The following is a 15,158-nucleotide window of genomic DNA, read 5'->3' as shown; positions in this document are numbered from 1 at the left end:
ATATTGTAATAAAATTATTCCAAGTGTCTTTATGGCCCTCTCTCCTGGGCACTGTCCACAAATAGGGCATTTCCTTGATGCAGGGCCAATAGGGCTGTCTGATGGATAAGTTTCCTTACCCAGGACCGCTATCCAGAGTCTTCATCCTCAGTGGGGGAGAAACACAGGCTCTGAACTGGAGGTGAAATCATTAGGCCCTCCAGAAACGGTGGTCACAGTGCCAAGGAGACAGGGAAGGCAGCAGTTGGGAAAACTAAGGCCCTGGGAGGGTGGGATTTCACCCCAGGTCCCCTGAATCCTTTACGTAGTGTTCTCAAAGACCTTGTATTTTTAACAGCCTCCACTGTTCCTCCAAAGGACTGCAGTTCCAGGATAAATCACCCCTGATGGTTTTCACAATCTGATCATCTCTACAAGCAAATTCCACTTATTCATGGTATGACTTAAGAGATCTCTCCCCTCTCAAAAACAGTTTGAAGTCCCCCAGTGCCTTCCACCCCAAACTAGATTAGCAAAACCCAGAAGGCCATTTGGATTCTGGATGAGAGACAAGAACAGGCTAGGTGTGCCCAAGAACAGCTTATCGCTTGATGACTTTGAACTGGAACATCCCTTTCTCTGGTGGGCACTTGTCCGCCACCTTACCCTGTAATATTCACCGAGGGCCACCCCCACCGACCTTCACCACCCCTGGGCCATGAGAGACCTGAGCTAGGAAGATCTGGTTGGGCGGGGGGAGGGGGGGAGGGGTCTCTTCCTCTTCTCACTCTGCGCGTGACTGTGGACAAGTCCCTTACCTTTGCTGAGTCTCAGTTTTCTCCTATGTCAAGTGGGGATGTCGATCACCCTCCTTGTGGAGGCTGTTTTGGTGCTCCAGAAAATGTAATTTACCTTCTCCCTCTTCTTCCTTTCCCCTTCTCCAGCAAGTTCACAGGGCAAAGGCTCTGCCAAGAGAACAGCCATTTCCTGTCTTGAAGAGGAAATGATGGCACAGGCAGGGGTTTCCATGTGCTACGCTGGGGCAGCTTCGTGCTGTGGGTGGAGACCTTCCTGAGGACAGGGAAGGGTCAAGGAAGATGCACCGTGGAACAGATGACCTCTTGGGAGTGTCTCTCTCCTTTGTCTTACCCAGAGGCCCTCACCGGGGGTGGTGGCATTAGAGGCACTTGGGGCAGAAGCAGGAATCACACGGCGGGGCTAAGCTCTTTCTTCAGCCACCTCCATCCGTGTCACTGTCAATCAGCACTGTCCTCAGCATCAGCTGGGGGCCTCAGAGGCAGTGGAAGCTCCTGAGGGCTTCCAGGCGGGCAGGTGAAAAGCAGACTCCCAGTCCTCAGAGTGTGGCTCCTACATGTCAAATTTTCACCTGGCCCTGCTGCCCCACCCTGCCAGGCCAGGTCTGTGGGGGTGGCCACCCCCTGAAATTGCCAAACATCATCAGCTGTCTAGTCAGGCTTCACTGGTCATAAGGGACTTAGATTAACCAAGGCCACATCAAATAGTAACAGTCATGATTACATTCACTGGTACTTAATGATATACCAGGCACAGTTCTAGGCATTAGACATATATGGATTCATTTAATCCTCACATCCACCCTACAGATTGGTTACTATTATGTTGCTCATCATACATATGAGAAAATCAGGTACAGAGAGGTTACATATGTAACTTGCTCCATGTCACACCATAACTTAAAATCACTGATGTGAGAACAAGCAGGAAATTAAACCTGGCCAGAGGATGGAGAAGGGAAGTCAGGAACTGAGTCCGACACAAGCTCTCCGGCTACTTCCTCCATCTCTGTCTGCTTCTGTCTGCCTCTGTCCTGCTTGTGTCTGGCCAAACACCCATCCCAACCCCTGGACCACACGGTCTTCGGGTTCAGGAGTCCACCATCTCCTGACTTACTCGCAACCATGGACTGGCGAAGCTGGTTGGAGAGCCAGTGGTGTGCTGGTAAGCGTTAAGCGACTGACTCTTCCGGGAATAAGAAAGCCCCCATTTGCAGCCTTTGCCAGTTTCTGTTGTATGAATCCCACCATGGCTGATTTCAAAGTACAACATTCACTGAACGTGGAGTTGGGAAGAGGTATGCCCAGTCCACTCTCATAAACAGTAATTGCCAGTACACACCACGGGCCCCACTAGGTAGCTCTGGTCTAAGGCTCCCGCAGTGGAGTCAGGTGTCCACCGCTGGCCAATCAGTTGTGGCGGGGATCGGGTCATGGGATACAAACATGGCTGCCCTTCACAGCATAGAAGGCCTTGGGAGGTCGATTTCAGAGAAGACAATGAGGTCTGTGAAGTTATCCAAAACAAGTTCCTGGCAACTCCACACCTATTTCCCCCTCCAGATATTAATATGTCTGATTTCCTTTTGGGGAGATGTACTACAGATTGAGATTTCACCCTCTGTTCCAGACTTAGAAAAAGGGGCTCTAGGTCTCAGCCAATCAAGTACAAACATTCTGGTCACAGTGATTTGTTCGGGGATTGTACGTAAACCAGTCCCAATCACATCTCCTTTAAGGAAGACCCCAGTCAGACTTTTCCTGGGGCTTCTGGGAGAAAGACTGCTAGAAATCGAGCCCGGAGGCTGGAGCTGCTGACTCCACAGGAGCCCGGTGATGAAACCGACTCTGAGAACAAAGCCAAGTGGAGAGCTGGAGACACCACTGGGCCCTGAGGCTGGCCTCACACCTGCACTGTTCTGTTATGTAAGCCAATAAATCCGTGTTTGGATTGGGCTTTCTATCACTTGGAGCCAAGTCTTGACACCCAATGTCTATGAGGGCTCAGGGTGAATTCCTGAAGGTGAGCTCCATGGTGACTCTTGGTAGAATCATTTCTGTCTAAGGATGCCCAGTGGAGGGCAAGCCTTGGTAAACTTTGGGGGAATTAATTCCCACATTTCCCTCTCAGACAATCAAAACACTGACCCACATGGCTAAGCTGTATGCAAAGGGGACTTCTTTATTCCCTCAATCATTGGAATTGCTCCCACAAGTCCGGGCACTCATAATGGACCCCCAAAGGTAGGCAGGGTAATGGGATTTGGCTGCCCCTCTGGGAGTGGGAGCTGTGAACCTCACCAGTGGACCCCATCCATCCCAAAAGGCTTCTCAGGATGAGATGAAATTTGTGGGTGAAATGGGTGAAATTTGTGTTCCTGCCACTTAATTGCAACTTGAGCCTCAGCAAAAAACCCCTCTTGGTTTGCTGACACCCCCCCACTGCCCACACACAGTGGGCTGTAAGGTAACCAACACCAAGCACTTGGCTCAGCAGCTGGGGTGAGGCTAGCCCACTGTAAGGGGCCATGTCCCTTCCTCCCCAAGTCTGGGGGGCGGGGGAGGGGAGAGGAGCAATGGAAAGGTGCCCCCCAGCCCTGCCCTCGCACAGAGCACGCCACACGCCACTGCCGCCCGGGTGCGGGTACAGTTTATTCTTCACAACAGAGAAATACAAAGAGCAGAGGGTTTGGAATTCCTTTGTTTCTTGCCCCATTTAGTGTCTTCCCCCACATTCGATTTTTATTTTGCTCCCCACCCCCTTTCTTAAATCTAATGCAAACTTGTTTCCTGAAGCACTGAGGGGCACCTGCCCTTGCCTCCCTGCCACCAAGATGCAGACTGAGAAGCCAACAGACTGTTTTCTCTTTTTTAATAAGGTAACTAGTTCTAAATATGGTGGCCTGGAGGTCCCATAGAAAAAAGCAAATGGGGTGTTAACAGTATGTATAACAGCGTATTTACAGGGTAGTAACATGCGGACAAAAAGCTACAATACTGAGTTATCAGACGACGCAAGTCAAACAAGGGGGCAGAGAACCCCGTGGGGGGAAAAAAAACCCAGGAAACGTTAAACTGGTAAATCAATGGCGAGTTAAGGCTTAAAAAGTGTATAAAAATAACACAGTTAATATTCAAAACGGAACTCCAGATACAGAATATATAGATGAGTTTCTGTCTAGTTTTCTTTTTTTTTTCCCCGGGGGATGAAGGGGGGCTTCTCCGGGCTCTGTACATAGTTCCTATTTACACGGACACGCATGGCTTTCAGATTGGGGTGTGTCTGTGGGGGCTGAGGGCAGGGTCTGCTCCTGGGACCCTCCTCCCCGAGGATCCCTTCCCTGCTGAGGGGCCTAGGGCCTGGACTGGGGATTCCCCCTCCGTAACAGGGAAGACAAATAACCCCTCCCTGGGCACTGCCCCATCTGGAGGAAATTCTGGAGGGGGGTGGTCCTAAGCCCAGGCCCACTCCCTCCCCACCCCCCTGCCCACAGTCTGGGTTGGTGGGAGAGGTAGCCAATAGGTTTCCTGGCCAGCACCGAGGTAGACTGGGGTGGTCTTCAGGGCAGTGGAGGGCCGGGTCTTACCCAGCCCACCCTCACCCCATTTCCCTGGGCCTGCGCCCAGCCCAGCCCAACGCTGCACCCTTTGGTCCTGCAGATCTCCCGGCCCCTCTCTCATTTTGCCTCCTGAAGCTTGGGCAGCGTTGGGAGCTGCCGCATCCCTCTGCTCAGTAATGCCCAGGGCGTAGCTCGAGAGGTGTGAGTGGGGCACCCAGGGGTGAGTGGCTCACTCCAGCTGCCTCCTGTCCCCTCCCACCTGAGGGTCCCCTTTGCAGTCCAGAAACCCAGGCCTGAGCCTTCCCTCAAGACCTGAGGCTGTGGCAAGAGAAGGTCCCACGTTGCCCTCTGGTTCTCTGTGTCCATCTGTCCGATTCTTTTAATTTCTCGGTCTTAGCAGCACCAACTTCTTGGCCAATAAATATCTTTTTTGTTATTTCCAAAACAAACTTAAAAAAAAAAAAAAAACAGTGAAGCAAGTGGAGGGTGGGGAACAAAAAGAAACCCAACAGAGAGGTTCAAAGTGCTCTGAGATCGTCTTTGGATGCCACCAAAACAGTCCAGAATCTTGCAGTTGGCCTGGCCGCCCCCAGAGCTGGACCGGGCAGGGCTTCTGCAGCCCAGGCTTTCTGGAAGGTCAGGAAGGTCATGAGAGAGCTCGGCTGTTCCTGGAGGGCCCCTGGAGGAAGTTGGGGCCTGGTGCTGCCTGGGTCTGTGTCTGCCAGTGGGCAGGGTGGGGCGGCGCCTTGGGTCGGCTCAGATGAGGGAGATTCGCACCGGGATGCCGGGGGACTCCGTCCTCTGGGGTGAGTGGTGGCTCACCAGGTGCTCCACCACCGTGTGTTTGGACATGTGCTTCATCAGGTAGGTCTCCTGTGGGCAGGAGTGAGATTCACAACATATGACCAACCAACCATGGGCAAGACACGCAGGGGAGGCTGCAGTTCCCACAAGTGGCCACTGGAGGGCTCCTTGCTGGGGGAGGGGGCCAGTTCCTGGTGAGCAGTCCCCATGGCTCTAGGGCATCAGACGGGCACTGGGCATGAGTTCTAGTGATGCAGCCTCGTCACCCGGTGTGGATGCTGGTACCTTTCCCAGACTCTGAGCCTACTCTGAGCCTGGAAAACTGCCTGGTACCAGGGTTATCCCTCAGTAGTGCCCACCCAGACTTTCCTAGGGCCAAGCCAACAGGCAGTAGTGGGGTATGCAGCAGGGATCAAGCATGGCTGCCCCCTTCTGGCCGGCGCTCCAGCAAGGTGGAAGCAGCAGGAGCCCTTGGTCTGAGCTGGCTTCTGCCATCTCTTAGCAGTGGAACCTCAGACATATCACCTCCAGTGTCCAAACCAGTTTCCTCCTCCTGAAGACACAACCTTTAAGGGTTGCTTTGGTGGACAGAGCTCCCAGCATGCAGTACGGGTTGAGGGGACTTCTCCTTCCCCAGTCTCTACACTGCATTCCGGGTGGTGGTGGGAGTCCCTGCCACTGCAGCACCCCCCCCCCCCCCACAACTTGATGCTCCCTAGAGACGCAGCTGGACCTGATGGGACTAGTGACTTGCGGAAGCATAAATGGGGCATGCTCAGCTCGTCCCTTGAGTGGCCCCACAGGCTCTGCTAAGTCTGACCTGAGGCACCTACGGCTGGGTGGGTGAGGTGACCCAAAGGCTCACCTGCAGGCCCAGAGGCCCTCACACTTAGCTGGGAGGAGGCAGAGCACCCAGGGAGCCACTACTCGCCCCCCAGGCCCCAGGCTCAAATGTCACTTTGCTCAGAATCTGGTACAGGAAGCCCTCAAACGTGGCGGCAATGTGCTATCAACACCAGAGAGAAGCCATCAGCAATGTCCAAAGCAGGAAACCACTTGTCAATGAATACTTTGCAAAGGACAGAAAGGCCTGAGTCGGGGTACAGGGTGTGGGGATCAACAGATTAAGAGATATACTGATTGGGTGCAAGGTAGGGCTCTTATTTGCATCTTGATTACAAAATCAAATTGTAAGTAAATTAAATTCTGGCCTTCCGGAAACAAAAATGTGAACCCCGACTGGGGATCTGATGATCTCAAGGACTTAACGGTGAGTTGTAAAGATATTGTGGGTATGTTCAAAAAGAGGAGTCTTGGGGCGCCTGAGTGGCTCAGTGGGTTGAGCCTCTGCCTTCGGCTCAGGTCATGGTCTCAGTGTCCTGGGATCGAGTCCCGCATCGGGCTCTCTGCTCAGCGGGGAGCCTGCTTCCTCCTCTCTCTCTCTGCCTGCCTCTCTGCCTACTTGTGATCTCTCTCTGTCAAATAAATAAATAAAATCTCTAAAAAATAAATAAATAAATAAATAAATGTGATTCCATCAACTTGGAGCAACATCATGTTGGTAGTATTCACCCTGACTAGCAAATTTAAAAAAAAAAAAAAAAAAAAAAAAGAGGAGTCTTTGTGTTTAGAGACACAGTGAACATTTTCAGATAAACACTATAATGTCTATTTTACCTCAAAAAATAGGGATATGGGTGAGGCAAGACTGGTTGATGGTTCTGGGGGCTAATGGGAACATGAAGGTTCGCTACTCTAAAATAAGTTAAAGTAGCTGAAAATTCAGTCCATTAAAGTTTTTGTTTTGTTTTGTTTTAAATAAAAGGTACCTTGGGATGCCTAGCTGGCTCAGTCAGTGGAGCCTGTGACTCTTGATCATGGGGTCATGAGTTCAAGCCCCACCCTGGGCATGGAGCCTACTTTAAAAGATAAGTCAACTTACTTTAATTAAAAACAAAAATAAATTTAAAATAAAGGTAAGTATGCTTGTTCTAGAGAGTCCAGTCAGGCCCAGTTCAGGATGGGGCCTAGGGACACCCCCTACCCCCAGAGTTCAGACGGACTCCATCTAGAGCTACAGCCTGTAAATGCCAGCAGCTCTTCCCCTCGAGGCAGGTGTGAGGACGTGGATGTGGAGAACTTGAGGCCAACACCAACCAAAGGTCAGCCAGCTGAGTGGGGCTCCTAGGTCTCTGTGGTGCCCCACCTCGCCCCTTGGGACCCTTTCCCCGCAGGTTCTGCCCTCTTTCACCTCTCCTCTGCCCTTTGAACTCCAGGGAAGGAGCAGTGTGAGGAACCCAGCACCCAGCAAACTGCAGGCCAGGCTAGCACCTAACATACTCCTAACACCCCAGGTGTGGCCCCTGCCTGCCTGTCAGTGACCTTTCAAAATACCCTCCCAGGCAGTCCCCGTCCCCCAGTGTCTTCCACTCCACCTGGCACATATCTAAACTCACTAACAGGGCCCACCACAGCCTTGTGTGACCTAATTTCCTTTCAGTTCCTGGAACGCGCCATGTTTGTTCCACCTCAGGGTCTTTGCATTCACCTTTCCCTGCTTGGAGGGTTCTTACCCTCCTTACCCTTCAGGGCTCCAATGAAATGTGACCCCCTCAGCCGGCCTACCCAGACCAGTGTCCCCTTCCCAAATCCATTCCAGCCTCCCTTCTGCTTCGTTAACCTGTCGTCCTTCAGACTGATGGTTCTCCACCAGAGGCAGCTGACCCCTGTCCCAGGACATCTGGCAACTTCTGGAGGCACTTTGGGTTGTGAGAGCTTGGCGAGGGGCTTGCTGGGGAGCAGGGGCCAAGGACGTTGCTAACATCCTACAACTCACCGGACAGCCCCCCAGCAGAAAGCGACCCTGCCCACAGGTTACCATGCACTGAGGCTGACAGACTCCTCAGGGCTGTTACCACAACCTGTCATTTTGTGTTTATTTGGTGGTTACTTGTTTAATATCTGTTTCCAGCAATAGTCTCCAACCTCCCTAGGGACACAGAATGAGTCTGTTGGATTCATCCCCATGCCCAAGCGCCTGGCACAAATGTTCACTAAACACTGAGTGAATAAATAATGGCGTTAGCGGACATTTATTGGACACAGACTGGGCCGGCCAACAGCCCTGTGAGGTAAGAACAGTTACCTCGTCCACTTCACAGATAGGAAACAGGCTCAGTGATCCCGTGTGGGTTTACCTGGGGCTCTGCTAACCAGGATATTTCATTAACTGAACACATACACCCCAGTGACGGTCCAAGCTCCTCTCATGGGTGCTGAAAGGCCTCTGTTCGGGGAAATTCCCACCCAGGACAGGGGGCTGGATGAGGTGATCTACTGTTCAGGCCTTTCCTGAGGTGAGGTGGATCCAGGCCGGGCCACTGTGCCTCCTTGTGGCCACAATGGGGGTCGCAGCTTCCCCAGTGGCGAGGCCCCTCCCCCTCCTGGCTCTGGAGAGCAGGGTTCCTGGCCCCCCACCACTGCCTTGAGTGTTCCGGGGACCTGGAGGAAACCACGCCTGGGAAAGCCAGGCTAAAGGCCCAGGCGGCTAGCAGCTCGGCCCAGGGCAGCCAAAAACAGAGCTGGGAAGCCGAAGTCCTGGCTCGGCCACTCATTGTGATCTGGTGGAGTCCCGTCCCCTCTGTGGGCCTCAGTTTCCCTGCCTGGTAAGTGGGGAGAATCCGGGAGCCCAGGCACTCACCGAGGTGTAGGCCCGCCCGCACATGCTGCAGCAGTAGGCCTTGGCGTGCTTGATGGCATGGGCCGAGAGGTGGATCTGCAGGGAGGCGGAGTCTGAGTAGGCCCGGTAGCAGTTGGGACACTTGTAGGGCTTGTCCTTGTTGTGCTGGCGCTGGTGAGACTGTGGGGAGCACAGTGGGGGGTCAGGAGCTAGGCCCCCTGGAGTGGGGGAAGGGGGGCTGCCCAGTCCCACCCCCTTCTGCTGCTCCCTATGGGAGGGGGTGGGCGGCTGAGCATCTGTAGGTAAGAGGCAAGCGGATGGGCACTCACCTGGAGGTTGGAGAGCTGAGTGAAAGCCTTTTCGCAGCCAGGGTGTGGGCACTTGTAGGGTCTGTCGCCTGTGTGGATTCTGCAATGGGAAACCTAGTGAGGCACAGTCCCTGACCGATAACCCGGCCAGCTCCAGCCCCCAAGGCCTTGGAGGGCCTGCACTATATATCCGGTCCCCAAGCCTCCCAGTCTCCCCTCCCCACACTCTCCAGAGAGCACCAGGCAAGAGCTGCCACTTCTCCTTCGACCTCTGGTTTCCCAGTCTGCCAGTGTGTGACCAGAGCCCTCCTGCTCCCCACAGGTCCCTGCCGAACCCAACCCACCACCTGCACCCACTCAGACACCCCGCCCAACCCTCCAGCTAAATAGCGGCCACTTGCTCTGACCACTCTGCTCCCTCCTCTTCTTCAAAACCCACCTGCAGACCACTGTTGCCAAGAACACAAACCCACAGCTTTGCCAGGAACTTCCCTGTCCACCCTACCTCCTCCCCCCAGAAGGAAGCCTCTCTCTCTCTCTCTCTCTCTGGCGCCCAGTTTCTGCCTCATGCCCTGTCTCCACATCAGAGACATGTCTGTGAATGGCAACCTGGTCACTCCAGCTACTGAGAGAATGCGGGACAGGGAGGCCCTGCAGTTCAGCCCCTCTGTCCCCTCCCACTCCTGGGTTCTCTCATCCTGGCTCCACCATCTATCTACTAGCTCAGTGACCATGGGTGGGTGGGTGGGGGGAAATCACTGAGCCTCAGTTTGCCCATCTGCAAAATGGGCATCAAAATATGCTCTCACTTCACTTGTGAAGCTAATGTTAGGTAATACACGCTAAGGGGCTTCGCGGAGTGTTGGCACAAAGTCGGCACTCACGAAACACCTGCGACGTTTATCCCACTGGGCACCCGTGTGCCAGGCATCACGCTCGGCACTTGGAATGAACAACACAGACAAAACCATTGCCTCGTGGAAACAAACAACAAACACGAACCGAGTAAATCTCATGCAGAATGTCCTAAGTGCAGTGAGAAGAAAAATATAAGGTGGGGTGGGGCACGAATGCCCTGGGCGGAAAGGTATGTGCAATTTTAAACAGGGTGGTCAGGGCGGTCCTCCCTGAGAGGGTGACTCCAGAGTGACGACTTCAGGGCCGATGGCTGTATTTTCTGTTCAGGTCTGTGGTGTGGCTCATGCTCATCTGACAGGCCAGGTTGAGGACAGACGGAGCTGGGCCCAGATGAGGTGCCCACGTCGGGGAGCCCCGTCCTCCACGCAAGCCCCCCACCTTCGGCCTGCGCTTGTCTTCCATCACCTGTTCTGGCAAATCCTCTCTGCCAAGCAGGGGTGCAGCGGAAGGCTGGCTGGCCTGAACCTTGTTGGTCTCCTTTGCCTCTGAGCGTGGGGTGGAGGGAGAAGCCGGCCCCGGCCACTCAGTTTCGGTTCCTTCCCCTAATGCCCTGGCTCACCTCACTGACTGGGCTGCTCTGGCCGACAACACACTCCTCAAACAAACTAAGGTCCCTGGAACAGCAGACCTCCTGCGGGACAGGCTGGAATAAAGACCCCTCCCCGCCACCAGGAAGTCACTGGCTGCCGGCTATGAACACGGGTAGAGTCCAGATTCCCGAGTGTGTCATTCAAGGCCCTTCGCCAGGGGCTCTGGGCTCCCCTCCCTGCTCCTCCGCACCCTCCATCCTGCTCGGAGATCCATTTCTCATCGGACAACCCTGCCTGACTGATGATCCTGCCCGCCACAGCTGGGCCCCCACTGCACCCTGGGCAGGGGAGGCTGCCCCACCTGTCTCCTCTCCCAGCCGGGGAGCCGAGGGCAAGCCCAGGGCCCAGGCTCAGGTGCAAGGCCAGGGCCCGGCCACAGGCTGCTCTGACACCTGCCAAGGGGAGCTGGGCTGGCCTGGCGTTGAGAGCCCGTATTCTACCCGCACGTTTCTGGGGACATCACCCCAGCCACAGCACCCTGTCTCTACAACACAGGACCTTCACGGCCATCTGGAGTGACTCCGCCTGAGGCCCCAACCCCCTCCATTTCATTCCATTCTCATTCCCCTCCAGGGCTGGGGAATTCATTCAGCTGAGGTTGGGTACCAGGGGAGACTGAGGGACCCCCAGACATGCACTGATTTTGCTTTAAACCCCCCCAGTACCCACTGGGCCTCTCCCCTGCCACCCTCAGCCCCCGCCCCTGTTGGCCTCCCTGCAAGCTCTGCTAGCTTCCAAGCTCCTTCCTTGACCCAGGCTATCCCCTCTTCCAGGCACACTTTTCCCTCAGTGAACACCCAGCAAAAACCCACACTCCTGTTCTCAGCATAAAAGCCCCTTGATTGGGCAGCCTTTCCTGACCCCCTGGACCAGGCCTGGCCCTTGCAGGCCCTCTCAAGCCCCCAAGCAGGGATACTGATTCTGTCCCCATCTGATCCCTGTTTCCTGGGCTGCCTCCTGAGAGCAGGTGCTCCCCGGGTCCCGTTCACCATCATCACGCCAGGGCCCGGCGTGGCCGAAGAGGACCCAATACAGAGTCGCGGACTGAATGAAGGAAAGAGTTCTTTCTCTGTGAGGTCAGTCGTCTGCTCAATGTAACCAACGCGCTCCACACCGCACAAGCATTTGTTGACTGTCTGACCGAGCACCCTCCAAAGGACTCTAGGTCCTTCCTCAGGGACCAGCCAAGCCCTCCTGAATGGGAAACTGCCCTTCGGCCTCATCCAGTCCAAGTGTCATGGCTCCCTGGCCTCCTCCCTAGACTCCCAGCCTCAGCCTCTCCCCTCCTGGCCTCCGCCATAGCAGCAGCACGGGGATCTGACCTTGCCAGGACCCTGCCTGGCAACCTCCACGGTCTCTCCCTTTTCCAGGACAGAGTCCAAACCCTGTGCCCCGGCATTCAAGGCCTTGGTTTCTAAAGCCTCCCCCTCCACCACTGCTCTCCCCGACACGGCATCCTTCCAACTTCCCCACAATGGGCATGCCTCCCCCAGGATGCCTCCAAGCCTTTGCTCATGCTGCTGTTCCTGTCCCTAGGGAGGGCTATGGACCCTTCAACGCATGACCCAGATGGTCCTCCCCAACGGCCCCCACGTACTTCACTCTTTCACAGAAGTTTCCACATCCACCAGCCTCCCAGGTCACAGTGGGGTTCCTCTGGGCCAGAGCCTGCCTGTGACCACCGATCCGCCCTTGTGTGTGCCCCCCAGCACTGGGCTGGCTCCGAAGGGGCATCAGGGACTGCCAGCTGGGTGAATGGGGGGCTGGGCTGCATGCTCCCAGTGAAACAGCCCCAAAACCCTTCTGTCCCTGAGCTGCAAGTTAGGACCAAGCCCTCAATTCCCACATCAGAGTCCTGTCCCTGCAGAGCATCTTCTCAGCAGGGGAGCACCCAGCCCAGGCTCCCAAAAGTGCAGTGAAGGGGAGCTCACCACGGACCCCAGGGAACACAGGAAAGCCAAGTTGAAATTGGGGCCCCTGGACTACCCCAGAGACTTGCCCTGCAATGCCCAGCACCCTTGCCCAGCCAAGCTTCTCCTGTAGCCTGACCGCCGCAGCCCCTTCCTCCCTCTGAGGCGCAGGCTCCTGGGGGGTCTGGGCTCGAACCTCACTTCCACCTCCTTTTTGTGGAGTGACCTTGGGAAAGTGACTCAGTCTCCCCGAGCCCAGTTCCCTCAGCCCGAAAACGGAGATAAGGATCGAAAGGACTGGAAGGATTCAGTGACCTATTCTAAAGATTTCTAAGATATTTTCATAGTGATAGCTTTTTAATACATTCCTTTCTAATTAAGACAACTGATGAAAATCGACAAAGAATTTATTCAATGTTTACATAAAATCACTGAAGATTCCTTAGTTCTCATCTGTTCTTTCATTTTGCAGGTAATAAACAGCACCCCAGGGGGACTGACCTCAGGCGCACTGTGCTTGGTAACTCACACAAGGGCAGGTTCGGAGACAACCTTCCTCAAGATGACCCACGCCCTGTGGCATTTTTCAGATTGGCTGTCTCTTACTTAAAAACACAAAGTCACATTCGTGTGGGCAGACTCTATGGGGTACGGAATCACCTTCTGCAAGGCCAGGTGCCGAGGAGCCTTTGACAAGGACTGGTGGTTGTTAGGAGTTTATTACCACGACTGTCATCGGACTTGAGGAAGCCAAACGACACCTCCCCGCGCCCCCGGCATCGGGCCACATGTACACAACGTACATGTCACAGAGCCAAGAGAAGAAAAGCAAACGTGAGAAACAGTCTGCAGCCTGAGTAAGCAAATCCAGCCGCCCGAGCTGAAGTCTAGCTCTGTAACCCGCTGACAAACGGGCGCCATCCCTGCCATCCCCTCGTGTCGCGACACTGCAGAGCTGTGATCTCACACGTGTGCTAGCGGCTGCCGTATGTGGGACATGTGCTGTTTTCGCACGACCACCAGACTCGCTACAGAGGTCTGCTCGCTTCCTTTTGAAACACATGGGGTCTTTATTATTTACCAAGCCAACCCTGAACTCTGGACTTCTGGAACACTTTGCCCATCCCCCACTTTTCTTTACTTGCTGTGTCTTCCTTTCCCAGAAGGAGGTCCCAGCAGGAGCTCCAGCTCCTCTGAACAACGTTACCCCCCAAATGCTCCCAGGCCCGTCTTTCTCAACAACCAGAGTAATCTTGCACAACCCGTTTCTATGTCCATTTCTATTACAAGACCAGGGCTGGGTCAGCCTTGGACATGATCAGCCTTGGACATGACCTTCTTTTATTCCCGTCATTACTGGCAGTCACCTTTGGATGATGGATTTGACTGGTTCTCCATGGAGGAGCGAAAAGCAGGAAGGAGTCTCTGTGGAATGGGCTAAAAAAGGAACTTGGAATCTGGATGCTTCTTTATGCTTGGCTTTTTCTGTTTGTTTGTCTAATGGATTCTGGGGCTTCTGGGCATTTGGGACACCCACCTCTTTGTCACTGGGTTAGGACACATTGGTTTAATTATAGGTGCCCCTGTCTACTGACTAATAATTTGTCTCTAATGTTAACAGGACCCTCTTACGTGGCTTGTTTGGTTTCCCACCATTACGCACTCAAATCACTCGGGGGGGGGGGGGAGTGTGTCCTAAAGAACAAAGAGCAAAACCCTGGATCAGGAAACATTGGCAAAATACCCTCCTTCATGAGCCTGTTAATTTTTTATTGCTGTTCTGGTCATGGTTTTGATTAATATTTTAGAACTAAAGTTTACTTCTGAAAAAAACAAGGATTATTTTTTTCCTAAGATTTTATTTATTCATGTGAGAGAGAGAGCACAAACAGGGCGAGGGGCAGAGGAAGAAGCAGACTCCCCAGAGAGCAGGAAGCCCGATGCAGGGCTCGATCCCAGGACCCTGCACACTTAAGCAACTGAGCCACCCAGGTGCCCCAAAACTAGGATTCTTCATACTTATCACTACTTGCTACCGTGTTTATTTTCTACCAGACCGATGCTCAGATCTCGCCTAGGCTATCAACTTTGTGCCCTTAACCTTCTCCAACCCAGGCCCCACATCAGAATAATAAAGTTATCAAAGTATCTTTTACACCCAAACGCTCTTGGATTTTCTAGATGGCCACCATTACTTTATAAGAAGAGTGATGCTCCAAATAACCGAGCCTTTTATATTTTCTGTATTTCTAATTAGGAAAAACACTAGAATGAGAGCTGTCCTATGAAGATACAAGTTTAAGAACATTGGCAATCAAAAGAAGAGACACTTAGAGGAGGGCCTGGGTGGCTCAGTCCGTTAAGTGTCCAACTCTTGTTCTTGGCTCGGGTCATCATCTCAAGGTTGTGAGACCGAGCCCCACATCGGGCTCCAAGCTGGGCATGGAGTAGGGTGTGGGATTTTCTCTCTTCCTCTCTCTCTGCCCCTCTCCTGCCCTCCCTCTCTTAAAAAAAAAAAAGAAGAGATAACTCAATCTCCGTGTATTCATTTATATTTTATGTGTACATATATATACACAGAAAACACATTTATAT

The 15,158-nt window shown here is 53.6% G+C and overlaps 1 protein-coding gene and 1 pseudogene across 6 annotated transcripts in view; both read right to left on the bottom strand.

The window, feature by feature from the left end:
- Positions 1-3,649: 3,649 nt before the first annotated feature.
- LOC106003825 lies at positions 3,650-4,475 on the bottom strand (annotated as a pseudogene).
- Positions 3,650-15,158, bottom strand: part of ZNF362 (zinc finger protein 362) — a 38,955-nt gene continuing 27,446 nt past the window's right edge. For all 6 annotated transcript variants that reach the window (XM_045064157.1, XM_045064160.1, XM_045064159.1 and 3 more), the window contains 3 exons: positions 9,167-9,245; positions 8,859-9,017; positions 3,650-5,227 (listed from right to left, as the gene is read on the bottom strand). In XM_045064157.1, coding sequence (XP_044920092.1) covers positions 5,111-5,227; positions 8,859-9,017; positions 9,167-9,245 — 355 coding nt within the window. In that variant the 3' untranslated portion in view covers positions 3,650-5,110. The remainder of the gene's footprint in view (positions 5,228-8,858; positions 9,018-9,166; positions 9,246-15,158) is intronic.

This window comes from Mustela putorius, unplaced genomic scaffold (genome assembly GCF_011764305.1).
Source record: "Mustela putorius furo isolate JIRA1106 unplaced genomic scaffold, ASM1176430v1.1 tig00003853_pilon_pilon_pilon, whole genome shotgun sequence".
NCBI classification, from domain to species: Eukaryota; Metazoa; Chordata; class Mammalia; order Carnivora; family Mustelidae; genus Mustela; species Mustela putorius.
The sequence above is the reverse complement of the archived record's forward strand: the minus strand, read 5'-3'. Positions and strand labels throughout refer to the sequence as shown.